This window comes from Tupaia chinensis, unplaced genomic scaffold (assembly GCF_000334495.1).
Source record: "Tupaia chinensis unplaced genomic scaffold, TupChi_1.0 Scaffold150166_1, whole genome shotgun sequence".
NCBI lineage: Eukaryota > Metazoa > Chordata > Mammalia > Scandentia > Tupaiidae > Tupaia > Tupaia belangeri.
In genome coordinates, this window is record NW_006210004.1 from 481,498 (window position 1) to 499,766 (window position 18,269).

Below are 18,269 nucleotides of genomic sequence, written 5' to 3' on the forward strand. Positions count from 1 at the left end.
GATGCTGCGTTGGGAAAGGAGGGGAAGTGTCCCTGGTAACGTATTTCAAGACTATCAGGAAAAGTGCATTGCATATTTTGGAAAACTAACATAATTTAGGCTGGGTCAGGAGGGAGAGTGTTTAAGCTGTACATGACACACCCTTTAAATCTTTCTCTGCGTGAAGCTGTGTTGTTAGCTACACGAATATGTATTCTGCTAATATGGTCTCATCTGCTCCGTTTTCCAGGAACTTCTTATAAATTTCCAATTTGCTGCTTAATATCCTTTTTTCCCCCACAACTGTACTGTGGGTTATTCTTTATGCAGTGCGCCTCCTCTGTTATTTTAACTAACCTGATATGGGAGAGGAAGAAAGGTATATACTGGCATTCTAATCAATTTCTCTCACACCCTTTCTTTCTAGAAACCTCTCTCTCTGGTTTTCCTAATGTTGGTGCTGCGTAGGCCCTCTTTCTCTCTCATGGAAAAATAAACCAAAAACAAAAAAACTGTAGATGAGATATGGAGACTGGCAGGGACATAAAGGGAGGAAGGTGTGAATTCTCACTTTCCCTCTCTCTTCAGAGAGTGCATGTGCCCTATGGAAAAGCCTATTAAAAAAAAAAAGAGGAGGGACCAGCAGTTGGTGTAATGGCTATGTTGCTGGACTCCCATGTAGCCAACCGTGGTTCGAGTCCTGGACTCGGTGGCATAAACTTATACTGGGCATGTGTGCGTGCGTGCCCAAGATCCCAAGAGGAGAATGGAGGAGAAGGGATTGTGGCATGGCTATCTCCGCAAGGGGTGATTTCTTGCTTTCTGTCTCTTTGTTTCTGTCTTTCTGGTGAGTGCATGTGCTCTATAGCAAAAACCTCTCAAAAAAAATGGTAATGTGCTATAAAGAAAAAAACTCTCAAAAAAAAAAAAAAAAAAAAAAAGAAAAAAAGAAAAAGAGGGGAACAAAAGGAGCATATCTGTTATTTTAATAATATTAGGATAAAGGTAAAAACTAAAATCAAACCCTGACATTAAAAAGTCAGCACAGTATAGTGACACATCCAATTCCATTGTCCTCTTGGGACCTTGGGCATGCACGTGCACGCATGCAAACGCACCGGGTGTGAGTTTCAAGCCACCGGGTCCGGGACACGAACCGCGGTCGGCTACATGGGAGTCCAGAGACACAGCCACTATGCCAACTGCTGGTCCCTCAAAGTTGACTATTAAATAGACTATTAATTAAAATGTTTAAGAAAACAGGCTTACCCAGATAAATGTCTCATCTTTCACTTTACATTGTCAACTAAAATATCAATCTGTTCAGATTTTACACATACTTTTGCATTAAAATAAGACCTACAGCTAAATCAGTGCTAACAATATAAAAATGATGGCTTTTTACATGCTTAGTTTGAAAGTTATAAACTACAAACTTAGTAAAGAAACTGCATACCCAATGTATTTTCATCTTTGTCTTTTTATAGGATTTTTTCATCGTCAGATAAAATAAATATACCTCTGAAAGAGGATAATCTTTAAAAAATACTGTTTTAAAATATAAGAAAATATAAGAAATTTATTTAAATATTTAAGTATATACCCTATTGGATTTAAATCTTTACCTGGATTTTAGCTTATGAATAAAACAGGACTTCACTATCTTTAGGTAGTGTTGTTAAGTAATAAAAATATATAAAGTAGAAAAAAATGAGAAAATGATGTGTGTAATGATAATGACAATAAAAAAAGGAACACAATAAAGTGAAATTCATTATTATTGTTCTTATAATTTCCTTGCCATAGCTTCCTCTCACTTAGGTTAGAAATTCACCTGTAGACACTTGGTGTCCTAAAGGAAGAAACTTAATAGTTTCAGCACTGTCAAACACATTGCTAGAAACAATAAACAAACATGTTTTTATAAGAGTACTATGCACCACAATAAACCAAAATTTCACAGTATACACACAGATTATGCACAACCAATTAATCAAATATATTGTAATCAACATTAAAAAATGAGCAAAGTTCTAAACAGTTATATGAACTTTTTTTTTTGAGAGATTTTTTGCTATAGGGCGTGTGCCCTTCCTAGAGACAGAGACAGAGAGAAAAAAAGTGAGAAATCATCCCCTAGGGGGATGGACACACTACAGTCCCCTTTCCTCCATTTTCCTCCTGGGATTTTGGGCACGCATGCACACGAACCCACTGTGTTTCAAGCTGCCTGGTCCAGGACTCGAACCATGGCTGGCCATGTGGGAGTCCGAAACCACAATCACTAGGCCACCTGCTGGTCCCTATATGAACTATTTCCATGTATGACATGTTTCTTCTTTTATAGTACAACTATGGCTAGAGTCCTATTTCATGCTCTTGTGTTATTTAATGGTCATTCTTTTCTACAAAATTATTCTTTCAAGGTAAGAACATATACATAATTAATGTTGTAATAATTACAGAAGAAAACAAAATGTTAGCAATTTTTTCAACTTACCCAATCATGTCCTTCACAAATAGTACAATATTTTTAGTCATTGAAAATACATCCCTAGCCTAGACGAGAGTCATGCTTGTAGCTCTACCTTGGTTTTCAGCCTTCCACAATCTCTCTGGAGAAGCTCAAATAGTTTTAAGAGAGTAATTCCTAAATTATGTATATCAAACACTTCATTTTAATTACATTTGAAAATATTACATAAATATTACTACCACTTGGGGCAATAACAAAATAACAATGGCTTCTAGTTTTCTGCTACTAGTTCACTTATTTTGGGGGCAATATGAGAGATGACACTCAACAGGAGTAAATAATCTTGAATTCCAAAAACATACCTTGCCATGAGGATCAGCAAACATTCTGGTGAAAATTTCACATAATCTTTTCAGTTCAACTCGACTGCCAAAACAACAAAGTAGCTCATTAATATCTTGCTCCAGGAAAAAGTCATTTAAAGGTACACCCTTACATATATAAATAAGCATCTTAACAATAACAAGGCGAAAAAAGTCTTCAATGATGGAAGAAAATTGAGAAGTTTGTGAGATTTTTTTTAGTTAGAACTAAATTCAGAGTTATAAAAGTTACAATTCTGTAGTGACTCATACAGGCTGAAAATTATGAAAAAAATTGTATTTTATAGATGTAGTAACGTTGCATTTATGTGGTATTCCCAGCACATAAATATTATCCATTTAAGTACTAAGTTATTTTCTTAATTTTGCCTCTAAGAAGCTAACATACTTCTCAAATATGCCGACTTCCTTGACATTGAAAATGACATAATGATCCTAATATCCACCTAATCTTGATATGGCTGGAACAGTATTAGGATGATTTACTGCAGTGATTCATGAAGTGTGACATACATACCTCCAAGCATATCAGGCAGTATACAGACACATATTCTGACCTACAGCATTCAAACACTTCCTAAAAGTTAAGAAGTAGCTGTCTACATTTTCCCTGTCCTCCCCACCACCAGATTTTTTGTTATAGGGCACGTGTGCTCATTAGATGTGGGGTGGTGGAGTAGCAATCCCTTTTCCTACATTTTCCTCTTGGGATATGGGGCACACAAGGGCCTGGCACATTTTTCAAGCTGTTGGGTCTGACTTAAACCCCGCAGTCGGCCCTGTGGGATCCAGCCACCCTAACCACCATGTCACCAGCTGGCCTGGCCTCTACGTTTTATTACACTCAAACTTAAGAGCTATCTGAGGCTAGGTACTTAAAGGCTGACTACAAAAGTTAAAAACAGTACACAGATAAGGACAATGAAGAATGCAGTGGTAAAAATACAAGCAAAAGTCATTAAGAAAGAAAACAAAAGCAAAAAGCCCAAAACCAAAATAAGTTTCTGTTGTAAGGGAAATTCACTCCAATGCCATTTCATATTATATTAAGATTTACCTATCACATGAACACTAAGAATATTTCTGAATAAACATAAAAACATTCTTTCTTCTCCATGCAAAACCTACCAGGAATTAATTTTGATAAACCAGCCAGACTTATTTTAATGTGCATTATTATTTATGTTAATTTTTTAAAGTAATAACATTTTTTCATTTAACTTCATTTGGTGAGTAAAAATGTCCCTTTAAAGTGTTTCTTCAATTAAAATTGGTCAACTAAACATTTTTTTTTTTTTCTTGACAGCTATGGTTTATAGATGGTTCTATAGGCCTGAGGCTTAGGGAAAACATTAGATTTGTAATCTTCTAAATTCAGGACAAATCTGTTTGCATACCCAAACTGTTATAGAAACAAAGAGAAGAAAGGCAATTTTTAGGGTGCTAAACTGACAGGGTCATGATTTTCAGACAACATGTCTCACCTGAGTGTCCTCTGGTTTTTTAATAAGTTCTGCAGACCCAGGAGGCCTTCCTTCCTTTCTGACCAATTGGAACTCGCACACCGATTGAGGACTTCCGCCACGTCTTCCGTCTGCCGCATGTACGTAGGAATACTGCCATTCCGAGAGCTGTAGGAACGTTCTGAGCACGCACTAGAGGCATCGCTGTTGGCATCGTCGTCTGAGTGCATTCCGTACGATTCGTATCTTCTTCGAGCAGGTTTTTTCTGGTATATATAAAGAGTCTCATTAGCAGGAGCTAAAATACATATGTTGGCATTTCACAATTGTTGCTGATCGCCAAAGAACTGATCTAGGTTTTAAAATCAGTGCAAAACATGCTGTAATCACTGTAATACTAAAATGGCAATATTCAGACTTTCTTCAGAAAATGTGTGGTAGAAGTTAACAGAAGGCAAAATATTCTTTAGCTATGGGAAATGGCTGAAGCAAAGTAAGACTCCCTGTAAATTCAGATACGTGAAGAGGGACTTGCTAAAAAGATGGTTCCCCCCTCCTTTCTCCTTTGTATGGAAAACCAGGAAGGAGGACTCAAATGTAAACAAACAGGAACTGCACTGGAGATCTGAGTGGGTAAGAAAAAGCGCTTCCTTTTCAAGGAAGAGTATGACGGGGCAGAACTGCGCATGCTTTCCCTCACGTGGAGTTCGTTTTTCCTTCTACCTCTTCTTTCCTCTATTCTTGCACCTCCACTACCTCTTCTGCCACTCTTCTTCCCAAGTACCCGACCCTCGTGTCTCCTAGAGAACTAATACAGAAAGGAGGACAAGAGACTGATGGCTTACTATAATTTTTAGGAGGCGACCTCCTTAGAGACCCTCCTTGCTTTTCTCAATGTTTCTATACCATTTATTTCAATAAATATGAGAAAGCATATTCAGAGTCCTTTGTTTTTTTTTAACCTGTAGGTTTATTATTAAATACATGAAACTGTCGACTGTAGCTTGCATATTAAGAGTGAAATGAGAGAGACAGAGCTCATTTGAGATTTCCTTGGGAGAGCTGGAAACAAATCTTTATATAATCTGGTATTTGAATTTTGGCTGGTGAGTGGTGAAACTATTTCTCTGAAACACATTGCTTTTAAGAAAGTTGTAGGTGGCTGTAAGTTCTCTGAAACCTAAAATCTAAAAGAAATAAATCTGAACTCAAAACACTTTCACAATGATACTGCCATCACTAAATGCTGTATATTGATTGATTTAGAGATGACTTAATTTAGATTGGCAGTACTGTCATGGGTACTGGCTGGGCTCCAGGACCAATTCTGGTGTAGGTATCAGTGAGAATGACCTCATCTCACTGGTGTGAAGCAGCCAGGCTGAAGAGACCAGCCTCCGTACAAGATCCTCTACTCAAGCGGTACTGTCCCTTCAATAATCATATTCACAGAAAACAGATGTATGTCTAAGGATTTCCTTACTCTCACTTTATTTTTTCTATGGAACATCATCATCTGCTAAGTTGATAAAGCAAAGAAAAGGAAGTTATGGTATCACAAGACGTCAGAAAACAGCGATAGCTATACCTTAGTCCGTATGTCTCCTAAGAGCTGAGAGCAGTGAATTTTTAAAAAGAAAAATTGAAAATAATGAAGAACATTTTGCTGAACAGTACAGTGAAGTAGGCATTCATAATGCCCATGATCATAAATATTAAGTTTTTAAACACAGAGGTACAAAAGAACAACTTAATAGTAAGCTATATATCTTTACTCTTGTTAATAACTTTTAGTTCAAGGAGAAATATTTAAGCCACAAAAATATTTCCATGACTAGCTTGCCACATTAAGTTAATTTTATTTGTATGATTTCTCCCAGGTTCAAACCAAGCTTAATAATTGAAAGGAAAAACATAAACAAAAAATAGTTTTTTCCAACAAACTTACAGTTATAATTGGAGTATCTGTGGTATGTAAACAATGGACATGAAAAGAATGACATTATTGAGATTCAGATTTTATCCTTAGTGGTTAAATATTCCTCACGTAATACAATACACACACACACACACACACACACACACATATATTTATTTATTTTATTTTTTTAAAGAGAGATTTTTGCTGTAGGGCACATGCACTTGCCAGAGACAGAAAGACAGAAAGAAAGCGAGAAATCATGCCCCAATGGGGATGGCCATGCCACAGTCCTCTCTCTGGATTTTGGGCATACACGCACATGTGCCTGGCATGAATTTTAAGCCTCTGGGTCCAAGACTGAACCACAGTTGACTACATGGGGTCCACACTATCTGCTGATTCCCAAATATTTTTTTTTTAATATGAGAGGTAGTACTTCAAGTAAAACCCACTCAATACAAAAGATTCTTGGGGCTAGCAGATAGTGTGGCTAGACTCCCACATGGCCAAGTCCCAGACCAGTGGGTTGAAAATCATGCTGGGTGCATATGTGTGTGTGCCCAAGGTCCCAGGAGGAGAATGAAAGAGAAAAGACTACAGGGTGGCCATTCCCCTGGGGGGTTATTTCTCACTTTCCCTCTCACTCTCTTTGTCTCTCTCTCTCCGGTGAGTACATACACCCTATGGCAAAAATCTCTTGCAAAAGAAAAAAAAAAGATTCTTACGATTTATATATTCAACTGGTAAATCACCTAATTTAAAAAACCTAGAAAACATGATTGAGAAATGTAGGGATGAGGAATAGTAAATTTAAAACATATAACTGATTCCATCTGATCTCATAAGAACAAAATGTGATCAATACAACCCGTAACCAAGAGAAGAAGTCCCTACTTAGTTATCAACTTATAAAAATAAAATCAAATAGCTGAGATGAAGGGAAAAATTCAGCACACATAGAGTATTAGAGCAGAATTAAACATGTAATAGCATTTGATAATTATAGCTATTACTAATGAACCTTTAAAAATTTATTTATTTATTTATTTATTTATTTATTTATTTCAATTTGACAAGAGAGGGACAGTGGGGGTGGGGAGTGAGAAAGCAAGCCACCAGATCTGGGACTCGAACCATGGTCAGCCATGTGGGAGTCCAAGCACCCTTAAACACTATGCTACCTGCCAGTTCCATGAATATATTTTTTAAAAACTTGTTTTTTAAACCAGTAGCAAAAACTGTATTATGTCAACAGTGGTTAAAATGTGATCTATAGGGGCTGGCAGGTGGTGCTGTAGTTGAGGCGCTGGACTCCCACATGGGCAACTGCAGTTCAGTTCCCAAAACCGGTGGCTTGTTTTCTCACTTTCCCTTTCTCTCTCTGGTCAAATGAAAACAAGAACAACAACAAATAAAATTTAACAAATAAATAATTCTTTAAAAAAATGTGACCTATAGTTTTAAGTAGCATAATATTGACATAATCTTAAAAAAGGAAGTGTCAATTTTTTTAAAAAAGAATTATTCTATTTATTTATTTATTTATTAATTACTTTTTCATGAGTTTGCCAGAGAAAGACAGAGAGAGAGGGAAGTCGAGAGAGTAAGTCGCCAGGTCAGGGATTCGAACCGCGGTTGGCCATGTGGGAATTCCAATGCCTTAGCCACCACGTCACCTGCTGGCCCCAGAAATTAGCCAAAACAAACTATATACATTATTCGAAATGATACTTCCTTCATAATTTTAAGCAAGAAAAATACTAGTAATCTATGTTTAGCACTCTCCTAACAAATTATCAGGAATCTCTAGAATATGTTCTTTTTTTCTTTAAAAAGAATTATTTTGTTTAGCTTTTTAAATGTATTTACTTATTTTAATTTTACCAGAGAGGAAGAGAGAGAGAGAAGGAAAGTGAGAAAGCAAGGTCTGGGACTTGAACTGTGGCTGGCCATGTGGGAGTCTAGCACCCTTAACCTCCATGCCACCTGTCAGCTCCTAGAATATGTTCTTAAACCTCACTGTTTAATGTGTCTGGCATAAAAAAACAGAAAAAAAAAAAGTTTTAAAAACTTATCAGCAGGTGTGCATGCTCACCAGAGAGAAAAAGAAAGTGAGAAAGCATGCCCCATGGGGCATGATCACGCCACAATCCCTTCTCCTCCATTTCACCCTCCTTTAGGGATTTTGTTCATGTTCACACATGCGCCTGGTATGGGTTCAAACAAGCTGCCAGGTTCAGGACTCGAAACACGCAATTGGCTATGTGGGATCTAGTCGCTTTAACCATCATGCCACCACCTGGCGTAAGAACCAGGAATTATATCAAGTTATAAGATATAATTATACCTTAATTGTAATTTATCTTAAGCCTGTACTTTCACTTAGCTAGGGAATTACAAATAATTAAAAGACTAAACAAAACTGGGACCAGCATATAGTGTAATGGTTACGTTACTGGATTTCCACATGGTTGACTGCGGCTGCAGCTTATAACTCAAGTGGGGGCACATGTGCATGTGTGCCCCAAATCCCAAGAGGAGACGGGAGGGAAGGAGACTGTGGCATGCCCATCCCCCCGGGGGGTGGTTTCTCACTTTCTATCTGTCTCTGCCTCTCCGGCGAGCACATGCACCCTTTAGCAAAAATCTCTCTCTTAAAACAAACAAAAAGACTAGGTAAAATCTGGCTTCAAACTAAAACAATCTCTAAGTACTAAAGGTTAAGCAAGCCCTGAAATTACATACTTATTAAGTATAAACATATTTATATACTAACCTATCTCTTACTCTCAAGATACTAAGTGCGTAAAACACATCACCACATCAAAGACATGAATATTTATATCTCTGACACCCCTTTGGTTATGACACCCCTTGGCCCTCACTTAAAATGAATAGTAATTAAGAAAGACCAAGAATTAATTACACTGCTCTGTTGTTTACAGTGGACACATTTTATCTCCCTGGATTTAATCCATAAGAGTCTTCCCATCCCACTTCTCCCATGAATGCATGGGCTTCCTCATACGTTCGTTTCATAACTGGAACATTGATAAAGATAAGGAAATGGGGGAGAGTACCAAGGCATCTGCTACTGCTTCCTCCACATCAGAGCCTGTGTTCAGGACTCGCATGGCACTGACAGAAGATGACAGGCGGCTTGATTGGCTGATTCCATACCCAGGACCTAATTCATTGAAAGAAGGAAAACGGCTTTCAAAGAGTTATAAATGTATCAGTGTCAGGTTGGGAAACTTTAAGATCTGTAAGTGGGGGAAAAAAAACCAATGGGGCAAAGCATTTTAAAAGCAATATTGTATTTTCTGGGCACATTTAACTTTTGGTAAAAGAAAAGCGTAAAGGCAATTAAAATTATTGACAATGTATGGAAAAGAAAGCTAAAGACTATACCTATTTATTAAGACCACAAGGTAGAAGAAAGCATGGCTGGCAGACTAAGGGCTTGGAAGGTGATAGCCCTGGAATTAATCCAGCGCTATCAGTCCAGGCAAATCTCATTCATATGAGTGAACCACAGAGTAACCCAGAACAAAGATCGATCCTCAACGGGGCATGGTTAGGGAGATCAATGAAGACACAACAAAAATTTACAAGGGAAATGAGCTCCAATGATTCTCCCCTCCTTCAAAATACACTGGTTTTATTCTACTAAGATAGATCATTTGATATCTGTTAAGTGTTTACTATGTGCCCAACATTCTGAGATACATAAAGACAAACCAGAGGTGAATCCTCCCCTTTTGGCTACTTTCTCTATCATCATTTACAATTAAAACACTTCATCCACCATTTTGGTTTTTTTTTTTTTTTTAAACACATATACGAAGATGAAGTACATAACCGAGAACATAAAACAATCCTATATTTAAAAATGACAAAACAGGTTATACAGAAGTATTCATTTATCAGTGAGCAAAATGCTTAATAAGGTTGCTGAAGGGGAAAAAGTTACATGGGGAAAAAGAAAAAAAAAAACACACAAATGATTTACTATCTAACAAGTTAAACTTAAATTAAAAAAATTAAAAATATGGATATTATTTCAATGGAAACTGAAAAGGAAAAATCTGAGATGAATGTATAGATGATAGTGAAAATGTACTCATCCTTCACCTGAGGCCCCGTACACATCGGGGGCGTAGAGGGCACCAGTAGATCTGGAATGGTGTCTGGAGGCTGGAATAACAGGACCATACAAACCTCATCTATTACCACAGAAACAAGGAACAGTGGCAGCACTACCGTCAGGCAAGGAGAGTTAGTTAACACTGGTATCACTCTGAAGAGTTCATCAGAACACTGCCAAACAGGGCCAGTGAATACTAGCACTGTACCATCCCTGACACACACATACATCTCACACCTAAGTGGACAGACGAAGGCCTACAGGAGACCCAAAAATAAAAAAGGCAAGTATTCAAATGGAAGGAAATGTTGAAAGTACAAGCATGAAACAAAAAAACAAACATTGTAGTTTAAAAAAAAAAAAAAACCACTATGGTAAATAGTAACTAATAACAATCTTTAATCCTGATCCCCAATGAGGCAGTTATTACTGTCCCATTTTACAGGAGAATGAGTAGGGAGGCACCGTCTATGAACCAGAAAACAGGTCCTCACCAGACACTGAAAATTGGCACTTTGGTGAGAAACAAATTTCTGCTGTTTATACCTAAGTAGCCAGTCTGTATTATTTTGTTATGAGTCCAAACAGACTAAGATCAATGGGGAAACTGAAGTATAGAGAGGTTATAATTTGATAAAGTCCACTAGTAAGTGAAAAACAAATCAGCATTTGTATTCTTTCAAGGTCTCTGCTATTAAACAGTACAGGTACCATGTTCACATTGCTCAAAGATAATACGTCTGATTTATGTTAACAGAAACATTTTCCATAATGACTTACAGATAAATTCTGCAATCAGAGGTAGATTATTCAAGTATCAATGTACATTTGAATAAAACCAAGAATATTAATAATTAAACCAAACAATGTAGAGACGTGTGATGTCTCCCTAAATATTGCTCCAGAATCTAAATTAAGCATATTTGCATTTTAGATATCAAAATCCTAATTTTTCATAATGCCACAAAGTCAATCTTTCTCAGATACATAAATAAATTGGCAAGAAAAATGCATTTTAATACTTAATGAAACATATAACTTTTAAAAAAAGTTATTCTGCAGATATAATAATTAAAGTAGTAAAACACTTTTATTACATGAATCACTCTTCCTTTGCTATAGGACAACCTTAATGAACAGGAAAACACTTTAAAAGATTGAGAGAAAAAAAGTAATTAAGAAGAATGCTGAATAAAATGCTTTACTAGCCCTGAAAAGTGATTTGTATCATTAGCAAAATATGGCTTTACTTTTACCTAATGGAAATCATTTCTAAAATGATGAGAAAGAATGAAATAAATCTGTTTGTGAAATTAATAGTTCTCTGTGGCTAAAGATAGTAAGGGGCACAACAGATGTCTGTAATACAGTGGCCTGCTTCTGAGTCTTCGTTTGTGACATAAGTAACACTACGAGGCAAGTTCCAGATGTTTGGCTTTGCTCAGCTCATGACTGACTGCTGATGCTTTAGGGCCCACACAATAGCTCATCACACAGGGGAATGTATTACAGTCTACGGGAGTCATGTGTGAATGGCGGTACCCAAAGTCACAGTGAGTTCCACCAAATGGCACAGCCAGGACCACAGATTGTGGGCAAATGTAACAAAAAATGGGAATGACTAGGACAATCTGTTTTCTATTCTTCATAAAAAAGAACAGAATTCTTAGAACAACTAGAATTCTTTAGAATACTTCTAAAATGAATTGAACTAATCCACCTTTGTTAGGCGATACCTATATGTAAATAAAGGGACTATAAAAAATAAATTATTTTGGCTGGCTGCATGGTCTGGTGGTTAGGGGGGCTGAACCCCATATGGCCAACTGTGGGGTTCAAATCTCGGCTCCAGCAGCTTGAAAAACATGCTGAGGTCATGTATGTGCATACCCCAAATCCCAAAGGATGACGAAGTGGAGGAGGGGAAGTGCTTTCTCCCGGTCCTTTGCTGTCTGCCTCTCTCTCTCGTGAGTGCACACACCAAAACAAAACTATATGATCAAAAGGCTTGATCACCTTTAGCCCAAATGGGAAGTTTCATGAGAATCATGAAAACTGCTTCCTTTAATAATAAAATTGAAGAAATTTTAATCATCAAATGAAAGACTAGATATAAATCCAGAAAACTAATGGCTAAAAATCGTAATTCTTAGACCAGCTGGTGGTGTGGTGGTTAAGGTAGCTGGATCCCACATGGCTTACAGCACAGTTCAAGTCTTGGACCCGACAGATTAAAAAAACATGCTGGGCACATGTTCAAGGGTGCCCAAAATCTAGGAGCAGAATGGAGGAGAGGAGATTGCAGTGTGGCCACACCCCCTGGAGGGGGGCTTTCTCCCTTTCTCTCTCTGGAGAGCGCATGTGTCCTATAATGAAATTAAAAACAAAACAAAAAAAGATATCTCTTTAAAAACGGGCATATTAACAATGTCTACTTTTTAAGTAGTTGACTATAAATTTCCCCTAATCTCTGACTACTATATAGGTTTAAGAGGTTCAGAAACACCTGTTTTCTTCTTGATATGTTTTCTAGAAATTCCACAGAATTATCATTGCATAAATGCAGGTCCTACACATGCTATTAAAAAAATCTGAGATCCTGGCCACTGAAGTGTAACACAACTGTACTCCTTTGGAGCATCGGGGGTTAGAGGAGGAACAGCTGTAGGAGCAGCAGCGGTAGCAATGATGGTGACCGCAACAGTCATGACAGTTGAGCGGTCACTGTGTAAAGCACTGTTCTGAGGAATTTTTCCATTTATGTTCTCATTTATAGAATCTTCAAAACAATCTTAAGACTGTTAATAATATGCTATTATTATCCTTGCTTTATAGGTGAGGAAACCCAAGTATGGAAAGGTTCTGGAGCTGGGATATAAATCCAGGCCATCTGACTCTACAGCGCTTGTTCTTAAACCACTCTCTATGTATTCACTCTACTTCCTTAACTCCTCAGACCACCGTGCTTATTTTATATGAATATAGAATGTATTTCCCCTCTTTAAATATCTATGAAGAAGCACCATATACATGTATGTAGGTATGGGGGTGTGCATGCACACCCACACAGACATTTGATAGGCTAACTATATTGTATCTGAAGTGAAAATATCTCTGGCAAAGTATCTGCCATATGTGGCCTTAGTGGGGCTGACCACTTCTTTTTATCTTGCTTGGCACCATCCCATAGGAGAAGAAAGAGAGGGAAACTCTTTGGCACCTCGGGATGGAACATAAACAAAGGTTGAGGATATCTCTAAGTCGCTGGCATAATAAGAGTTTTCTAAGTCAGTACAGTCTAATGATATGTTTGAGCTAAATGGATCAGAGAATCAAAAATTAACCACTAGCAATTCTAAACTAGTATGTCTACCAAAGGAAATAATATATATATATTTTTTTAAGCGAGATTTTTGCTATAGGACATGTGCGCTTGTCAGAAAGACTGAAAGCAAGAAATCACACACACACACCCCCCTGCAAGGGGGGATGGCTACAATGGAATCCCTTCTCCTCCATTCTCCTCTTGGGATTTTGGGCATGTGTGTACACATGCCTGGCGTGAGTTTTAAGCCACTTGGTTTGGGACTTGACCCACAGTCGACTAGGTAGAAGTCAAGTGACATAACCATTAAGCCATCTGCTGGTCCTAGAAATAAGAATTCTAATAGTGACCAGAATGGTATTCTACTATACTTAAGTGTTCCAAAGCTAAAAAGCAAGTCTCTGAGTATTACAGTAAACTATATCATATCAAATAAAAAAAACCTGAAATGGCTATAGGTTTGTAGTATAATCAACAAAGTACTGGGGCCAGCAGGTGGTGTGGTGGCTAAGGCACTGGCCTTCCACTTGGTTGATTGCATTTCAAGTCCTGGACCTCGCGGTTTGCTTTCTCTGTTTCTCTCTCTTTCTCTGGTGAACACATGTGCTTTATAGGAAATTAAAATAATAATAAATACAAATGAAATAATTCTAAAGAAACAAAACAAAACAAAACAAAAAAGTACTATGTAAGATGCTGAAGGAATGTGTCCAAATTTAAGATTCGCATGGTAAAAAACTGATGCCTCACTAGTCATCCTAAAAATATGGAAGGTTAAAAAAATCATTTTTAAAAAAAGCTTTTTGCTTTTTTCATGATATAATGTATGTGTACAGCTGAGAGAGAGAGAGAGAGAGAGAGAGAGAGGGAGAGAGAGAGAGAGAGAATGAAAGACATTTAGAGAAGCACCCTCGCATAGAGGCATAGAGTCTGGTCATTTTGCAATCGGCCTTCTCCAGCCCATCAGATCTTGGGGATGCATGTAAGTGCCTGGCATGTTTCAGGCTGATTGGGCAAAGGATCTGAACCACAGTCTCCATGTGGGATCCAGGTTCTCCTGTAGAGTACATTATTGCTGTTCCATAGAGTCAGCCCAAGATAAAAAATCTACTTAGTATTTTTATAACTGAGACATAGTCTACAATCAAGGTCATCCAATGTCTATAATCAGGAACAAAAGATTATAAACCAGTGACATGGCGTGAGCTAATATACGGGAAATTACTATTACTGTAAGTTTACTTGCTAAGAAAAATCTTGAATTCAACGCTCTAAAGTTTAAATCTATATGACACTTACTTTCATGTGAAGGCCGTTTGTTTATAAAACGACAAAGTTTGCTCGTTTAAGACAAGTAAATCAAGTCTGAAGAATTTTTAAACATGTAATTTCTTCTTTTCTCAAAATGACATTAAGAGATACACGCCAAACACAGCAGGTGAAGAAAGCAGACCGCAGGTGGGTCGTGGGTACCAGAGATAAACACACAAGGAGGGAACGACGCACCTCACTACTACCCTCCCCTGCCCGAGGACTTACCGAGGGGCTGAAAAGAGCGAACGGGACTCGTGTCCCTGCTGCTTTCCCGACTGGCTTCCCGGCTGCACCCTTGACTCACGCTGGGTCGGGGAATGCGACTGCTGCGGGCTGATGTGGAGTGACAGCAGCACAGCGAGGGAGAGAGCAGAAGACAGTTTGCGGTTTTTAACATATTCACTTTGTTTTTCTTTCTCAATTTAGATTTATTAAGTTATTTAGTGAAACAATAAAATGGGGGAGGCATAGAAAGCAACAGTAGATACCAGACACACTGTGGGAGGAGGGTGAGATAGGGAACCAAGGATGGGAAAAAAGGCAAAATATACAGGAAACAAGAAATGGAAAATTATTTGTTGACAATAACACATATGTTGATGTGCTTGATTGAGCCAATATACAATGTATTCTGAATGGAAAAATCTCATTTTATATACTATAATGATGTACAGTGAATGAATGTAAATTAAAAAAATGGAAAAATAAATAAATAAAAAACCAACAACAACAACAAACGGATCAACAACTTAAGTTTTTCCAAGGTTGCAGAGAAACTACGCTGGATAAAGCCTTGCCAAGAATACAGCTAAATTTCTTAAATACAGTCCTCTGATATGTAGGGGATGATATAACAAAACTACATTTTGCTGAGGTAAAAAGAGGGCACAAAAAAGATTAAAATACTGTACAACAGAGTAAAACTCAATTTCTCTTTGCCAGATGGAGACTTCTATCATGTTTGATATCTTAGGTCCAAGTAGTATATATTATTTCGTTCTCCCAGTTTTTTTTTTTACCATAGTGTGCATGCGCTCACTAGAGACAGAGACAGTGAGAGGGAAGATGAGAAATCAACCCCCAAAAGATGCCTATGACACCACAAAAGGATTCCAAAAGCTTGACTCCTACCCACAAAGTCTAAGGAATTTATTCAATATTATGTATAAGCAAGCAGGAGAGAAAATAAGAAAGAAAGGAAGAAAAGCAGGTAGGTAGGGTCCAGGAAAATCATGAATGGGAATTTCAAGATAACTGCTGAATACAGAGGCCTAGATGGCACCCAACGCAGGCAGCACAGCAAGTAAGGAATATCAAACAACAGTTAGTATTACTGAAGGGAAGGACACATTATTCTTTTATCAATTATTTAAAAATATGTAACTAGAAATGCTGGAAAAAGTATATAAAAAAGTCACTTTCCAAAAACAATGTAAACTAAAATGTGGCATAATTTTAAGTAACTGGTAAGACTGTAAGAAAAGAGAATTCCTTTCTTTTTAATAGGAATACTCTTTTTCAAGTGTTTGTTTTGTTTTAGGTTTTTGCCATAGGGTGCAGGCACTCATCGGAGACAGTGATAGAGAGAGACAGAAGAAAAGTGAGAAATCACCCCCAGGAGGGATGGCCACAACGCAACCCCTCCTTCTTCATTCTCCTCCTAGGATCTTGGACATACCTAGTGTGATTTTTAGGCCGCTGGGTCTGGGACTCGAACCGCATTCAGCCACGTGGGAGTCCAGCACCTTAACTGCCATACCATCTGCTGGCTCTCAAGTGTTTTTCTTAACACTAAACACCCAGTACATCTTTGGAAAGAAATAGGGTCATAACATATCACGTGTCTTGGGGGACCAGCAGTTGGCATCATGGCTATGTTGCTGGACTCTCATGTAGTCAACCATGGGTTGAGTCCCGGACCGGGTAGCTTAGAAACATGCCAGGCGTGTGTGCGTGTGTGCCCAAGAATGTGAGAGGAGAATGGAGAAGAAGGGATTGCGGCATGGTCATCCCCTCCAGGGGATATTTTCCTGCTTTCTGTCTCTCTCTGTCTTTCTGGTGAGTACACATGCCCTATGGCAAAAAACTCTCTAAAAAAACAAAAACAAAAACAAAACAAATATTATATGTCTTTATATCAAACAACTTTATTTACTCATACTGCTCTAAATATTATTTATAGCTTTTTCCACTTTTAAAGCCAACTATGGAACAAGCACTTGAGATTTGCCTATGTGTAAATATTAATAACGAAAAATAAAACCGATGACTAAGAGAGCAGAAAAGAAAGGTGTAGGAGTTGAAATACTGAAGTTGACAGAACAAGAAATAAAAATATGAGGTATTCTTTAAAATTTTTTAAAATTCCAGCAGATGGAGTAATGGTTACATTACTGGACTTCCATGTAGTCTACTGCAGTTAAAGTTCTGAACCTGGCAACTTAAACTAGGCCAGGCATGTGTGCAAGAGTGCCCTTCCCTCCCAATCCCCGGGGCGACTTCTCACCTTCTGCCTCTCTCTGTTTCTGGTGAGTGCAAGTGCTCTGTAGCAAAAATCTCTCTTAAAAAAATAAGTTACATAGATTGTAATCTATAACAGACATCAATGAAAACAAATGATTAAAAGAAGTTGCAGCAATTAGGGGATTATTAGGAATACTGTTACTATTAGGAATATCAGATCAAGTAGCAGCTGTCCTCAGACCATACTCAGTACCTAGACTGATAAAACAGAAAAAGAAGGAAAGAAGGGAAAGGAAAAAGTTTGGGTCCATGAAGGCGATGTGAATCAATCAACTCCTGGATCTACCAACCCTGAAGACTATACAACTCCTAACTTTTCAGTTAAAAAATTCAATACATCGGTTTTTATTTTTTAAGTAAGCTTCAACTGTATTTTCTTTTTTTTTTTTTTTTTTTTTTCTTTCTATTACACTAGATTACATATAACTTTACATTGACTTCCATTGTTTTTTCAAAATGGGATGCCATGCATGTCAGTCAATACAGAGATATCAATCTCCCCGCTTTATCATTCAATATCTTTTCCATGCTTTTCCCAATAATTGTTATTATTATTTTTTTTAAACAATCAATCACTATTTCTCATTTTTGCTTATTAAAAAGACTTCACCCATCATGAAATACTTCCCATACCGGTTCAGTTGAGAATACTATACATGTCATCATCAACAGGTAATAAACCATATCTATTTCTCATTAACATCCTGCCTCTCTATTGATTCACTGCAGTCTTTATCC

At 37.5% G+C, this 18,269-nt stretch overlaps 1 protein-coding gene across 7 annotated transcripts in view; it reads right to left on the reverse strand.

Moving 5' to 3' along the window:
* CLASP2 (cytoplasmic linker associated protein 2) overlaps positions 1-18,269 on the reverse strand; it is a 223,769-nt gene that overhangs the window by 47,186 nt on the left and 158,314 nt on the right. For 4 of the 7 annotated variants that reach the window (XM_027769656.1, XM_027769655.1, XM_027769654.1 and 1 more), the window contains 6 exons: positions 15,234-15,341; positions 10,357-10,419; positions 9,303-9,409; positions 5,890-5,913; positions 4,323-4,567; positions 2,818-2,881 (listed from right to left, as the gene is read on the reverse strand). In XM_027769656.1, coding sequence (XP_027625457.1) covers positions 2,818-2,881; positions 4,323-4,567; positions 5,890-5,913; positions 9,303-9,409; positions 10,357-10,419; positions 15,234-15,341 — 611 coding nt within the window. The remainder of the gene's footprint in view (positions 1-2,817; positions 2,882-4,322; positions 4,568-5,889; positions 5,914-9,302; positions 9,410-10,356; positions 10,420-15,233; positions 15,342-18,269) is intronic. The other 3 variants (XM_027769658.1, XM_027769660.1, XM_027769659.1) reach the window with 1 other exon arrangement.